The following is a 16154-nucleotide window of genomic DNA, read 5'->3' on the forward strand; positions in this document are numbered from 1 at the left end:
TTTCTCGGCTTCTAATCGGATAGATCGCACTCTGAACACTGACAAAACACAAGCAGTTGAATTCAGCAGAGTTATCACAGAGAGTCAATGATGATGAGATAAAGTAACAAATAAGAGGAAAATAAGGGCTGAAGAACAGACTGATAAACAAAAGGAAATAATATGTAATCATTATGGGGAAGGAGATTGAAAAAGATGAGAAGACAGAAAAGTGGGGTCATAGAATGTCAGCACAGAAACAGTCCAGCTCTGATATGACTTTCAGTGAAACATCCATTAGCATTATCAGTAAGTCCTTCTTCTAACAGCGCTGAACGTGGGTAATGACTCTCTCAGTACTGATACAAAAAGGGGCACAACTACACATTTATAGACAGTCACACACATATAGAGTTGCACCCACGCATGCACAAAGCCATTCACATAAACACGTGCGCATGCGCCACATATCGCACCAGCTGCTATGCTGGATTCAAATATGGTAGAGAATATTTCCATGGCAACAGCAGACAGATGGGATTGCAGACTTGTGCTGGATGATCTCCAGAGAGGATCTGCTTTTTGACTTTTGATTCAAACAAATTTCTTTCTAGTCATTCAACACACTGTACTCTACAGTCAGAATATGTGTATTTTATAAAAGCACAGCCACGGTTACATGACTGCAATGGCAAAGCAGAACCATGAGGCTGTGAAACCTAAATCGTATTGCTGGACAATTTGTATGTTTTTTTCCTAACAGATCTTTACATTAAAAACATGACTACTGATGAAGTGGACATACAGTAATGATTGATAATAATGACAACCATGTGAGGTCTAAAGGGAAGTTGATTTTAGTGTGAAGTGTGTGTAAAAGTTACTGTTCTGTGTGTTTGTGGCTTTAGATGCTCACTCCAGCACAGTTACTCATTAATGGGTTTGTAGTCAGCTGGCATCACAAACATGGGACAAAAGCAATCAATCTATTCAGATTCTCCAGATCTACAACACTGTAGATTGTGTACGTTATATTTTAAATTTTGTTCGATAGTATTCCAGAAGTTACTTTAGACCCTAGGGTTTACATTATGTATCATATTAATAATAATGTAGAATTAAGCTCTGTGAGAGACTGAGAACACTCTGCTTCTAGTCCAGCTGGATTGGTTCCAGCTCCCTTGCAATCCTCTATAGGATTTGTAGTGAAGTTAAGTGATGGGCAGAATGTATTAAGCTTATGATGGGGTCATGCTATTGACTTTGATACACTTACTGGGCACTTTATTAGGTTCCCGAGTAAAGTCCAGATCAAAGTTCAAGTTCAGAAGCTTGTCAGTAAATTCTAATTTTACAGGGTTATAATTTTCATTTATTTTAGTTGAGGCTGTCAGAAAAAAGGATAATTTTACTATATGTTTATTACTGGTAGACGTAGTGGCTGAAAAATGTGGATGAAGGTAATGAATGAAGTAGACAAAACAATCAAGAATAATATAATACACACTGGAGGGTACATTGCTTTTTAATAGCAAAACTACACATTATCTTTTCCAATTCAGAGTGGACCCTTTCAGATTTACATCTGTGTTATGTTTCCTTTGGAATATCAACTCTTTTGTTACCAGGAGCTCTTGCAGTTATATATATTACATTTCATTAATGACCATACTTATTTGCCCCCGGCTTCATTATCATCATCAATGTGCTCTAGTGGTAATCTAATTATCCTGGTGTTAAACAAGTGTCTGCCCAACTGGGATAATCAGACTCCATAGACTTCCAGTAAACAGAGCACACACCCGTGACCATCTCTTTATTACATAACGTTATTGTTCTAATCTACCACTACAGGCCATTTATATTGATGCTCACAAAGGCTGATCCTCAAATTACCATACTAATCAAAACAGACTTGCAAGGACAAAATTTTAAATCATAGTGCAAACAACAAACCTACTTAACAAGTTTTCTAATGCGCCTTAGAAAATTGTTTTCATTACAAAAGGCAAAGACAATTAGAGCTTTAGAGACTACTGGTACTAAGTTGGTGTTGCATAGTATAAGAAGACTCAAACTGTGTGAGCTAACACTTGATTACAGAAAAAAACTATTGTTAAGGTTGGTATACTGAACAGAGAAATAATGCAAATTTCAGTTGTATGTCATTTATTTTCTTTTTTAATTTTTTAATAAATTTGGCTTGAAGGTAGGTTTATATTTACCATCTTGAGAGTTCTACATTCTCAATGCAAGCCAATTAGAGTTGGACATAACCGTAACTGTTCGATATCAACGTTGATAGCAAAATTGCACTTTACCTCAGTCTGCCCAGGAGGGTGGTGATGATGATGACGATGATGATAATGATGAGGATGGTGTAGATGAATATGATGCAGTGGAAGGTGACTATGACCTTAACAAGCATCAAGGTGGCGATGGAACAACAATTATGCTGGCTACAATTTAGTTAAACAGCACAGTTCACTGTGGAAAGAGCACAAATGAATTAACTATATTTGTGCCATTTTAATGGTAATTATATGATAATATTTTCAGTCTATTCAAAATCAAATTTGTTTGCTGCATGTTGGATGGCATAGGTGTTAAAATCAATATTCATCTTATGTTAATTAGACAGTTGGTATGGCAACCAAAATTCAAGAGGGTTAGAAGCAACTTTCATATACCCACGTGGATATAAGCTCACACACAAACACTTGCACAGATGAACAGAACATATAATCGAACATCAAAGGTTATTTTTGCAAGTGAATTGTAGGAGGAATTAATCTAAGTGAAAACTAATGTGAAAGACACATCCAAAATTAAAGACAGCATGGGTGTCTGTGTGTTTTGGTGAGCAGTTATATTGTCTGTTACATAACTCAGAATAGATGTACTGTATAGTCTATTCTAATAGATAGACTCGATTAGATTCAGAAGTTACAATTTGTTTGAAGTAGATATTTATCAAAGATTTTTAACATTTATGATTATAAATAACAGCTGCTAATGAGTTTCCAGTGAAGGTTATTTAAGGAAATCCAACTGTCTTTCAAAACATCAATGGTATGAAATGTGTATGAGATAAAATAGCTGTCTGATAAATTAATACAGCATTTACAAAACTGACAGTTTCCATCAGACTGGTGTAAACATTTAGGGAACCCTTGTGACTAACAAGCAAGTTAAACCCAAGGAATCAAGGACCCAAAGATGCACATAGATTACATAATTTCATACACTTCCATGAACTTGTAGGACACAAGGGCAGCGACACACTTTTGTTGGAGGAAGCCCAACACTGTTAACAATCAAAAGAAAACGAAAGTATCTCCACTGACCTGCCAATGAGTAGAAACTCTCCTACCAGTCCCTGGCGTCTCATGGCCATAAGGATGTTGCGGACAGTCATGCCTTCACAGAAACACGCCACTACCCTCGCTTTGGGCAAGTGAGCCCTCAGTCTCTCCAGCAGCCGGTCAAAGCTCTGCTCTCCAGCATTGCTCCAGATTTTGCCTTGAGAAATCATGTCAAGCAAATGCAAAAAGTCTGTGTGATGAGGTCTGCGGTGTTCTTTATTTGGTTTCCCAGGTCAACATTTCATCACATTTGCAGTGTAAAATACAAATCATGAACCAGGCCAGTATTTGTTGTGTATGTTGTAAAATATTCTGTTTCTTCTAGTTTGTCAAATGTCTGTAATCTGAAATGGCTATTCTGTTGTAGCCTTGATTCGAGTGTCTTACCAGAGTGTGCGATACAGATGCCCTCTTTGGCTGCCATGTCCTTGAATGCTCCCATCCCACTTTCACCATAGTTGCCTAAAAACAACATACAGAAAGGGTAGTGACAAGAAGTTTAATTATTTAACTCAATCCATGGGAATAAACCTCAATGGCCCTGTTTATTAAACTATTAAATAAAAACAGGAAATATCCCACCTCAAGTTTTTTAAATTTTTCCTACTAGACTAATTTGTGGTGGGCCTGCTCCCTCTGGATTTTCAAAAATATGCCCACCAAAGGAACTCACCAGCTACTGTACTACATGTAGAAGCTCAAATTTATGTCAGAGAAAGCATTTCCCCACTGTGGCGCCCATTTCTTTGCCAGAGAAAGTGGGTGACCTGAAATTTATGCTAATGAAGGGTTGTACACACTGGCAGAGAATATGATAGGATTTCCCTCCTTAATTTCTCTCCCTTCTCCTTTTATCGCTCTCTTCTGTCTGTGTGATTGAAGGGGAGATGAAGAATGTTTCTTTGCCGTTCTACTAGTGTTTATGTCTTTAGACACTCGATTTGATTTCTATTGCTAATGTTTCTCAGTTCTATCAATGAGACAATGTAGACTAATTAGGCACCATTCATCTGTGCTCTACTTAAACTAATGAAGGACAAGAGTTAAAGAAAGGTGTGTGAATAAGCAGCAGATGAGCAAAAAGTGAAAACAGACTGCAAATTTAGTCAAGAAAGGAGAGCTTAAGAGATACAAATAGGGAAAAAAGAGGTCCCATAATTCCTGACCACTGCTGCACCTTAGTGTGTGTGTGTGTGTGTGTGTGTGTGTGTGTGTGTGTGTGTGTGTGTGTGTGTGTGTGTAGTCAGGCCAATGATGAGTGTGGTGGAGCGAAGTGTAAAGTCCTGTAATTAGTGTCTCAGTGAGAGGAGTGGGAGCCAGATGGTACAGGCCCTCCTTCCACTGCACACACTGTTACCATCATCAGAATCGATAAAGCTTGTAACCTACTTCACTCTGGTCTCAACAGGGATTTATGTGCGAGACATCTCTCATTCTACCTCTCCCCTTCAGCAAGCCCGTCATGTGTCTCTTTATCACCCTCTTTTTTCCCCTCGCTCTTAAACACACATATACTCTCGTCGTGCTGTGTAACATTACCAACACACTTTCCAAACCCAAACCTTCCCACCCGCAAACAAATTCATCACACAAAGAGGCTACAACCAAGCACAATGCGTCTTGTCTTGTCCCCTCACTGCACGCCAAATTAACAGTTCCAGCAAACAAATAACATCATCTTAATTAAAATATTATGGACATGGAGCAGTAGGTAAACCAAAATCATAAATACATCATGTGAGTGAAAACTTGTACTCGTTATACTGGTTACTCGTTTTTTCCAAGCCAAACCACAGGAAACCTGCATCCTATTAATCATTTGATTCATGACAATGCTCACTTGCTTGCCCTCTGCAGTACACTATCTATCCATACATCTATCTTATTTCTGTTTTATTCCCAATGGAAAAACTTCCAGGTCACAGACAAAGGATTTATACAGTACAATAATATTTGTGTGTATCGGCTGCCGGGTTTCCCCCCACCCAACCAGTTGCTAACACACAGTGGAACTCGCTGTCTTCCAAATAATCTATTGTAAGACCTTCGGTCATTTACTTTTATTTTAGTGCTGTACGTGTATGCGAGCATAAACAATGGCGGGCAGAGCAGTTTCGCTCCAGCAGGCTGGCTCCGCCCCCTCTCAGTCTGGCCCCGCCCCCTCTCAGCAGTTGCTGGTACAGAGAAAACCAGGAAGCATTAGTTGTAGTGTGTGGGCACACGACAATCAATCTGCTGAGATGTCTCAGAATAAATTATTATTTCCCTGGATAGAAAATATGGAGGAATCGAAGTGTCCCTTCATTCGTTTTGGCCAACACCCATTGAAAATCTGTGAAGTTTTCCTCTAACAATAGTACAAACGTACAATATCGCAGTAAAATAGTAATAATAACGACAGCAGTACTTACAGCTAAGATTAGGAAGTCTCTGTATTGGTTCTGGTGTTGTGTGTCCCACTACAAGATTAGTATAGATGTAAAGTAACATTGTTCACAAAAAAAGGTGAGACAGGCGTTGGCATTACTTTTGTCTTCTGACGTTTGTTATAACAATCACCAGCGTTCTCTCCCCCCATTGTCTTCCTGTCCCCGTCTCTCTATTCCAACTCAGCTCCTTGTCCTTTCCCTATGTTCTTCCAGTGCCTCTCATCCTTATCGCTCTCGCTGCAGTTCTCCTATCCTTCCCTCTTGCTCTCTTTATCTGTTGGTGATTGTGTTTGAGAAGGCAACAGCCACCAACCTTGACGGCGACTTGCAAGGTCATACCCGCCTGTCTGAGGAAATACAAAGACCAGTATTTTCCTGACAAACACACATTTGCAAACATGAACACAAGCGCTGTCTCAAACCCACACAGCTATATATATATATATATATATATATATATATATATATATATATATATGCTTGCTATCCTTGTCAGAAAGATTTACAGCAGCACACCAACAAGCTCACACACATACATTCACATACACTCCCATTCATACTCATTATTCTCATGAGAATGCAAGAATAAATGTCACAAGCAAAACAAATGTTATTGCAAAAACTATGTTTCTACAAATATTTGTAGGGGTAAACACATTATTTAAATAAACAAAGATTCGTACATTTCCAAATGTCTTAACATTTGGAACCGTGTCTTCCTTCACTGGAGAAATGTATGATGATTTAAGTAACACACACAGCATGAAGGTACTGTAAATACAGTATAGTATACTGTAGTACAAGGCAGGTCTGTGTTACGATGTGCTGGGAAAGCAGTGGAGGAGGGGAACCATTTATATGCCTACACCATGCCTACACCTGACGCATGTTATTAAGTGATCATTGTACTAATAACAGTATTATTAGTACAATGATCACTTAATAATTAACTTACATGTTAATTGGCCTATTTTTTTACACTGGCAACTGTTTCTTGTGACATTTTTGCCCTATTATAAACTCACTATTGTTTACACTATTGTTCTTCCACTGTCTCCATAGTACATGGTGACAAACACAGATAGCCTGCATGCAAATATATTGTATACTCAACTGCATGCATGGCTTCCTATTCACAAGTGCAAGTTAAGGGTTAAGGGCATTGCCAGAGGCCAGAAACTAGACTTCTTACTGTGTGTGTGTGTGTGTGTGTGTGTGTGTGTGTGTGTGTGTGTGTGTGTGTGTGTGTGTGTGTGTGTGTGTGTGTGTGTGTGTGTGTGCACTTGAGAACCAAAAAATATGTTTTCCTAACAAAGTGAGGACATTTTGACAAATTGAGGACATTTTGGCCGGTCCTCACTGCTTTGAAGGCCTGTATGAGGGTTAAGATGTGATTTTAGGGCTGAGGTTAGAATTGAGTTTTGGTTTAGATTAAAGCAAGGGTTTGACGTCTGCATTTAGTTGTGAGGGTGAGGGTACAGTAAGGTGCTAGGAAAGGATTCTGTCAATTGATGTCCTCACTTCCATGTAAGTACAAGGATATGTGTGTGTGTGTGTGTGTGTGTGTGTGTGTGTGTGTGTGTGTGTGTGTGTGTGTGTATGTATGTGTGTGTGTGTGTCCTTCAAGCTCACCGAACTTTCTCTCAATGGACACCTGCAAACACACACAGCTACTCCATTGTTCTGCTGTTGCTGTCACGCTATCTGTAACATCTCAGTGAGAGAGTAAGTGAGTGTGTGAATGAATGAGTGTAACGAGAACTAAGTGAGTCATTAACTGCTGACCTTCTCTACTGTTTTATGAATACTATTATTCCATTGGCAAATTGGCATCTAACTAGCCTAAACCCAGCTATTACACTTTCCTGCTACAGTGCTGCTATTATCTGACTGATCTTGTCAGTTATATTTCTCTCTGCCTTATCTTCATATTCTTTTGTCCTTACACTTAAATACCCAAGGCATGTTCCAATAGAGTTTCTAGCTCCTTAATTTTGACTTCTCATAAAGTTTCTTTTCTGAGGCATCACATGTTTCTCACCAAAGGGGGAATACAATATTCAAGTAAATTAAAATAATGAGTAGGCACGTTGTAATGAGGCAGAGACAGACAAAAAGACCAATAAATCAAGAAAAAGGAACAGACAGCAGTTTCTGTGATCAAAGTAAAAAGATGGAGTGTGTGGGTCGTTGTACCTTCGGTGTGTATAGCTGACACGTAGCTCCAGTTGTACCTTTTAACAATGTCCACCATAGCTCTTGCCTGCTGGGCATCTGAAGGTACCACCCGCATAAAGTACTTATAAAGGCTCTGAAGCAATGGAAAACAATGGCAAGCAGTTATCTAGTAACAGTCTGAGTCTTCACATTAAAGCAGGAACCATACATCCTGTCTCTAACCGAGTCCCTTTTACATTTATATGACTAAATCCATAGGACTTATAATCAAACATGTTAACAGGGCTCACCTTATCACTGAGGTCCATACTGGTGGCAGAGTAGGCAATCTGTGGTATGTTGAACAGCTGCAGTAAGTTCTGGACCTGAATGGCCACTGAGCTTGATCCCGGTCCAATCAAACCAACAATTGGTTTCTTCCCCCGCATTGGAGTGGCAGAGGGGTCTGCACACTTCATTGTTGCTCCTCCACCGCCTCCCCCTCCCCAGGAGCCTCCCCCGCCCCACTCTTCTGCCTCATCAGATGAGACTAGTGAATCCCGTATGAATTCAATGCTCTGCTCCAGGGCTACAGCTGAGTGCCAACAAGAGTCCCTGATCTCACAGCCCAGGGTGATGTTGGGAAGGATGTACGGGTCGGCGTTAATGCGGTCCAGCGTGTGCATCATGGCCTCCACCCTCTGGATACCATACTGTTCCCGTACTGCACCACACTTGCGTTCATGTACCTGTACAGTCACATCAAGATAAATTGTGCATTTACATTACAAGGCTGTCATTATGTTGTGATTGTTTTTGATGACAGTATAATTGATTGTCATAAATAATAATCTTCATTTAGACACATACTGAACAACATACAGGTGGTTCACCTTTAGAATATTAGATTTATAGTCACATGGCTGCATTGTCCCAAGAGTTTTTTCAGCAGTTATGCATATTGAGATGGGGAAAATGTCATTACACTGAAATTTAATATCAGCGCACTGAACCATATTGACTTTGTTCTGTGGGTCTTAATAAGCAGAACGTCTCTCTTTACAAGACAGGAAACTACTTCAATTCACTTTACCATTTTATTTATTTTCGGTCCTAATTTCTATAAATGCCTCATTCAAATCCTGACAATGAAAATGAAATATAGACATTTACAAAGACAGAGACTGAAGTGTTGTATTTATATAGCAGACAGTCATTCTACAGACACAAAAAGACAAACCTACCTTGTCAGCAGGAGGCTGATGATGTACTGAAAACAATGCCCCAATGATGATATCACCAGGTATGTGTGCTACAACTCTCCTTTCGTTGGACTGGGCAGTGTCCGCTTTATCGGGTCCCACCCAAAGGGACAGTACCAGTAGCAGTCGAAGAATCATCTTGGTTCGTTAAGCTAGCGCAGGAGAAGCAAGTCTCAGATTTGTTGGTTGGAGCTGTCACAGGAAACACGTTTCCTAGACATGACAACGCTTAGTGGAACTGAGCAGGTTTTGACATGACTAATTTCCACATATTTCTTTCTTCTGAATCCATTCCTTCAGATTTAACAGCAGGACCATCACTGCAAAGGCTGAGGCAACCGCTGCACTGCAACCTGGGAAAATTCAAAAGAAATGTTTCATTAGGTGAAATAACTCCAGGCTCACTCAATTAAAACAAACAACTGGTTTCCACAGTAACAGGTGACAGGAATACATGTTCACATGTACCTGTGAGCAGAAAAGACCAATAGAGGTTGAAGGTTTGGAGTTGATGCTGAATGCTCCAAGCAAAACAGGCTGTTTGCCTGTCTCTATGTACAACCATAGTTTAACACGGTTTTCTTTTTTTTGTGCTCCCAATTTACAGAAAATGTCTCATGTCAATGTGAACTGTACAAATAAAATCAGCATAAGCTGCATTACACTGCTGCAAATATTGCAATAAGCCACTATTAATTCTTAATAACGTTTACTGCTGTGATATACATAGAATAACTAAACTGAAACATTGTAGCACAACTCAAAGTAGCTGCTGTTAGGTTGCCTGACACTTTTTATACATCAGTAAGTCATACAACTGTGACATCACCAGGGTTGTAAGAGCAATTTTGAGCACCTAAAAAACGCAACTCCAACAAGGCATGTTAAGTCTAAGTCCTATTCCTTTAATATTAGATATTGGGTGCTTTTTCTCTGAATAACACACTGCACAGTGCTGTATTCAAATCTAAAACAAGAATGTCTTGGATAAAACTGGATACAACAGATCATAAAGTGCTTCTGTTCTACAGAAAAAAGGTAGATATGTGCACTACTATTATGAATGAATTATGGAATGCACCCATTTAATGAAGTGCAAACAGAGGTTAGCTAACAATGAAAAATCCTCTTTACAAACTGTGAGCAATTTAAACACTAAGTGTATGATTCAAACAGACAAACAGGACTTGAGCTACAGTACAAAAAAATTCACCAGGCACCTTGTGTCTAACAGTCAGCCAGAATGTGGGTTTTCATGCGTTTCCTCCAATGAGTAAGGTAGACATTGCTCAACAATAATGGGCAAGTCTTGTAGTTTGTTTAACCTCCAAGTTACACACATACTTTATTTTATTGCAATGGAGAGATTTAATTGACCATAAGCAGCAGGGGAGTTTGCATAGATAGCAGACAGTGGAATCTAGCGCTTATGCAAAACAAGACTGTAAGGTGAAAGACAGAGTAGAGCTACAGAGGACGACAGACAAAAAAGAGAAAGAGGTTGTAAATGGTAAAAAGAGAGAAAGAAAAAGACAGGAGATGAGGGAGATAAAAAGGGCATCAAGAGAAACTCGCTGAACATAATTAACATGACAGTGTCAGGATGGCACTGCTGCTCCAACAATGAACACTTCAAACTAAGCTCAACTCACGCTCACACACCCTGTCTTTATCAATAACACAGGGCACAGTCATGAAAAAAAGCAAAAATATCTTTTAAAATGTCACCATAAGATATGAACTGTGCTGTTAACTAAAAGCAAAAGGCATTTCAACACAAGACAAGTCAGTTTCCTTTGCAGTGCACGTACAGTGCACGCTGTGCGTCTGTGTCACTTTAATTGTGCAGCCTTAATGGTAGCTGCTAAGAAAATGAAATGCGCATTCTTTACACAAACATCTAGGACACCCCATTAGGCGATGTTACTGTATCTGTAGTTCTAGCCAAACTTTACACAAGGGCATAACAAACACTTACTAAACCAACTTCAATGCAGACACAAAAACGCATCAGATGAAAAAGAAGTAAAGGTGGAGAGAGTGAGAGGAATTGAGTATTTATTAATGGGGCAGAGGTGCCAGTCAGCCCCACTGACATCTGGGGTTTTTAATAAATTGTCACATCTTACTACTATTTTCATCATCTGAATAGTAAAAAAAACATTGTAAAAAACTTATTTATACTATTTAAATCAAATGAAGTCTTTTTATGAACAGAGCCAAATGCATGCTATTAAGAAAAAGATTTTTTAGTGAAACACTCCAGACAATGTAGGGTTAAATTAAGCACCAGGCTGCATGCAGTCTATACACGCATATATAAAGTACGTGTACCAGGCTATTATGTTGTTTTTTAATAGCAGAACACTCTCTCAGTCTGTGAATATACAGTAAGCAATACTACATTTCATCTATAGAAGAAAACTAACGGATATGAACAGTCAACAGGGAGACAGCACAAACAGGCACCATAAACCGATGCTGCTGGCAACTAAAATAGGTCATCCATTTTTTTTTCTGTTGTGTACACAGTTTAAGGAAACAGCAACATTTTAGAGAGCTTTACATATTAGTGAAGGCTTTTGCTGAGTGGCCATGTGAAACTGCGTCTTCATGTGCTTCTTTTTCCCCAAATGGACAGGGGTTGTGTTTAAAGCACCTGAGCCCATTGAACAATACTGTACATTTAAATGTTTTAAGAACAGAGTAACGTATTGCCATTAAAACTGATGTGTTTAGTGCCACAAGTTGTTCTGGTGATTAGATCAAGCGAACCACTAAAGCCAGGACAAACTACAACTACATTTACACCATTCTGTAGTTTTTTAGGGTGACATCTCACATTCTCTGACATTAGCATCAGTCAATTAATTTTTGATTATTTACACTAAGGCTAGTGGACAACAGCACTGGGACACAGGGCAGCAGATTTAAATTTAAATTAAAAGGTCTAAGGGAATGTATAGCTGTACTGATCTAATCAAACAATAAGCAGTATGGAAATATCAAACACAATCAGAATCTGTATGAACTCATTTAGCTACTGTGACAAAGCCAATCAGGTCTACATGATGTCCAATAACCACTTCTGACAGCAACATTTATCCTCCAACAGTGTCAGTTTCAATCAAACACTGTCTTCACAGACCCCAAACACCGTAACGACTTTACCCGCTGCAGCAGAGACGACGTTAGCCCAGATGTAACACAGCGGTGCCTGCAGAACTCCTCCAGACAGGCTCTGACCTCAAAACACTTCATCTTCAAGTGTTTCAACTGGGACTTGTAGCCTGCTCTCGTCCTCTGAGTCGCCAATTTGTCTCCACTTTATCTGCCGCGGTGTCGTTTATGTTCCATTAGTGTCCCTTTAAAGAAATCGCTGAATTATATGATTTCCTGTAACGCAACTGATTAAGCGCTCACGACTTACGGAGTTTGCCGAAATAGCCCCATTCAAAACGAAATCAAATTTAAATGCAACAGCGACTGGCGCAGCGCTGCATCCGTCAACCGCAATGGGAGATCAGAGTCCATCATTTGCACCGAACCAAACACACGCGCGCACACACACACACACACACACACACACACACACACACACACACACACACACACACACACACACACAGAGCATTCGCCTTTTACAAGCGAACGACTGAAAGCATGACAGAGACGCCGTCTGAAACGAACACGGCTACAGCACGCGCCGATAAAAACCGGGTTTCTCATCCTCCCCTGTTTAATTGGCGTGACGGTCTCCCGTTCACATCTGTGCGAATGCCCGCTGCGGGTAACCGGGTTACACCTTACAAAACAAAACCAAGGTTAACTAATCCGCATGCAACTGCAAGTAAGTCCCTTTTAAGACTGCTGCGAGAACAGCAGATCACAACAAAGTGCGACGAATTCCCCATGTGCACAATCGAGAGTAGTGCAGTCAGGATAAGTCCCCGCAGAGGCAGGATCACGTCTGCACAATACTGCCAATAATCCTCACCTTATAGGAGTCTGCAGAGGCGCCGACGCGGTTCCGCTTGATAATAAGATACCACGACAGGGGGAAGACGCTGCATGTAATGTGTAGCGTTAGTCCAATGTCAAACACACCAGAGCCGCCTGTGATTGCCGTGCGGCGCCGCGGCTCCCTCCGTTTTCCGGTCACGCACACCTGAGCCTCTCTCCAAACACCTCTCTCCTTCATCCCCCCCCCCCCCCCCCCCTCTGCTCAGCCGCTCATCCCTCTTCCACTAGCTACAAAACCCCATCCCCGCCTGTCTTTAGCTTTTACAGTGCTCCATTCCTGCCCAACCATCCCGTCCTTTCCAACGGGACTCTTAACATTTTATTATGGGTGATGTGCTGGACTCTGGAGTCACCCGGTTTGTTTTTGGAACATTTCTCTCACCTCGCCCTTCTGTCCTTCCTCCTACCTACCTGATGTACTGAGAAGTAAGGGAAAAGAAAACCCTGGTAGAGGAATGCAAGGGTTAACTAGTAGAAAGCTAATGCTAGCTAAAAGAGGTCCAGCTAGGTTAATTGCATTGAATTTAGCTTAGCCTTTGCCTTAGCTCGATGGTTTTAGCTACATAGCAATTAATTATATATTGTCTCCATTGTATCCCAGCCAACATAGAAATACAGTTTATATTATTCAGGCTAATAACGTAACACTACACATGTGAATCCTCCCCTAGCATCAAAGTGGAGCTAGCCTTGTTGCTCATGCTAGATTGCGCCATTAAGTGACCTAGCGAAAAACCGCAGAACAGGTGTTGTACGAAAAGTCTGGCTTCTCACGCGTTTGTGTCACACCTTCCTCCGTAACACAACTTTTATCCACCTCCTGTAATACATATAGCCTCAACCTAGTACCAACCGCATGTCTTATCATGATTACACAGCGAAGGGTCCAAGTAAGAAGCGGGTTCCAGGTGGCCACAAAGTTCAACGTAACACCAGCTAAGGGTGCGCGCGCGACTCAGACAATTATACTCGTGTTGCTCAGGCTCCCTGTTTATTAAAATTGACCTTATTGGCTTGTCAATAATATGATCGTCTTGCTTTTTTATTATTACTTTAAATTTTTTTAAATGGCAGATCAGAAAACAACAGCAAACCAGTCAGTTTTTCACTCTAGCTAAACTCGTTAAAACGGATTCTCTTTTTGTAGTTTTTCAACTGCTACAAAGCCAATGAAACAGTTTTTGTGCTAAGTTTCGGGCTCTGAATAAACGGAGTGACTGTGGATCCCCTTCTCCCGTGTCAAGCAGACATTGGAGGTGACACTGTGGGTTGGGATAACGATGCAGTGTGGAGGGGATCGATAGCGTTGGGGCTTTCATATCGGTCACAGGAGTAAAGAGCCATTAACCTATACAGCTTGGCCTGGCGTCCACCTGAAGGATCCACGGGGATCAAATGATCACATATAAAAAATCAATGCAAATCTAATAGAAACACCGCGGTGCCGCCGAGAGCAGCGGACTGCTTTAGGTTTTGCAGGACAACACTTCGCCTTTAGGCTTTTATTGACATGTCCCCTTCAGGTTTAACGATATATGTTTTAATTCATTTTAATAAAATATTAGGTACTTGCATAGTTTTTTGTATCGCAACTGACAGCATATGAGACACGGTTCAAATATTACTAGGTGAATAATTATGTGGGTTCCGGTGCAGAAGTAATTAAATTACACTGCTAAATGATATACGCATAGGTGTTACGTCTAAATATGCCGACAGTGCGTCTGGTTATTCAAACAGTGACTTTAAGACGCATTCCCGTGCGTGAACTTGACTAGTAGGAAAAAACAACTACTCGTTACTTGCCCCGGTCACGCCGCTATACAGCAATTCTCCTCCACGAACGGAAACCAAGACACGCGGGAGTCACACGCAGCCTACCTCTGCTCGCAGGACAGGTGGATGTTCCTGGAGAAACACAGCATCCCTCGTGTCCGTCAGCGCTTCATGCTCGCGGTGGTTAATCTACTTTTTCACTATGGTAACAAATGAACCCCGTCTCCTCGCTCTCTCTCTCGCTCTCTCTCGCTCGCTCTCTCTCTCTCTCTCTCTCGCTCTCTCTCTCTCTCGCTCGCTCGCTCTCTCTCTCGCTCTCTCTCGCTCGCTCTCTCTCTCTCTCTCTCTCGCTCTCTCTCTCTCTCTCTCTGCAGCGCCAGTCGCTCCAATGAGGAGGCTCCTTTCGCGTCACAGGTCATCCACCCTCTCTCTCGCTCTCTCTCTCTCCCCCTCTCTCCCGCTTCCTGTCTGCCTGTCTGTCTCTGTCTGTCTGTGTGTATGTACCTTCCCAATACCATCTGGAGATAGAGATGGATACTGATAGTAGCCTGACAGGAAGAATGAGAGATGGAGAGGGTGAGTATGGGGCATAAAGGGTTTTAGAGATTGGCCGGGACGGGGCTTGGATTAATTTAGCAGCCAAATGCATTTGGGATTAGTAAACCATTAAAGGAGCATAGGCATCGGCGCAACTACACTGTCTTTCTCACACGCAGGGTAGATGGGGCTTTAGCTGATGCAGCGATAGCCTTACAAAGTCTGACCCCTGTCTGACACGCTCTGCTTCACTATTCAGCATTTGTAATGACACGTATAGATTAACAGGCAAAACAGCCTTTTTTCATTGAATTTTCTGTGCATTTATCCCATTCCTACTGACAGAATCCCTCAAGCTCCATCAGAATGGATGGGAAGGGGCTGTGAACTGACTGGTTAAGGTCTCTCCACTGATGTTGAGCAGTCTGAAACCAGACTCGCTGGTAACGTGCACATCGTCTGCATTCATCATTCCTTCAATTCTGGCCTTTCCCTTTTGTCCCTGACACAGAGAAGCACCTCCATAACATGACAGTACCAACACCATGCTTCAACATAAGGAGGGTATTAGGCAGATCATCATTTTGTGCAGTCAGAGGCCTAAAACCATTTTGCAATGAGCAAGG

The 16154-nt window shown here is 41.1% G+C and overlaps 1 protein-coding gene across 1 annotated transcript in view; it reads right to left on the reverse strand.

The window, feature by feature from the left end:
* grm5b (glutamate receptor, metabotropic 5b) overlaps positions 1-15250 on the reverse strand; it is a 46528-nt gene extending 31278 nt beyond the window's left edge. Inside the window, exons 1-6 of the mRNA XM_029170161.3 lie at positions 15097-15250; positions 9175-9545; positions 8242-8679; positions 7970-8084; positions 3732-3806; positions 3327-3501 (exon numbers count right to left, since the gene is read on the reverse strand). Coding sequence (XP_029025994.1) covers positions 3327-3501; positions 3732-3806; positions 7970-8084; positions 8242-8679; positions 9175-9330 — 959 coding nt within the window. The 5' untranslated portion in view covers positions 9331-9545; positions 15097-15250. The remainder of the gene's footprint in view (positions 1-3326; positions 3502-3731; positions 3807-7969; positions 8085-8241; positions 8680-9174; positions 9546-15096) is intronic.
* Positions 15251-16154: the final 904 nt, after the last annotated feature.

Source organism: Betta splendens, chromosome 13 (assembly GCF_900634795.4).
Source record: "Betta splendens chromosome 13, fBetSpl5.4, whole genome shotgun sequence".
Classification (NCBI taxonomy): Eukaryota; Metazoa; Chordata; class Actinopteri; order Anabantiformes; family Osphronemidae; genus Betta; species Betta splendens.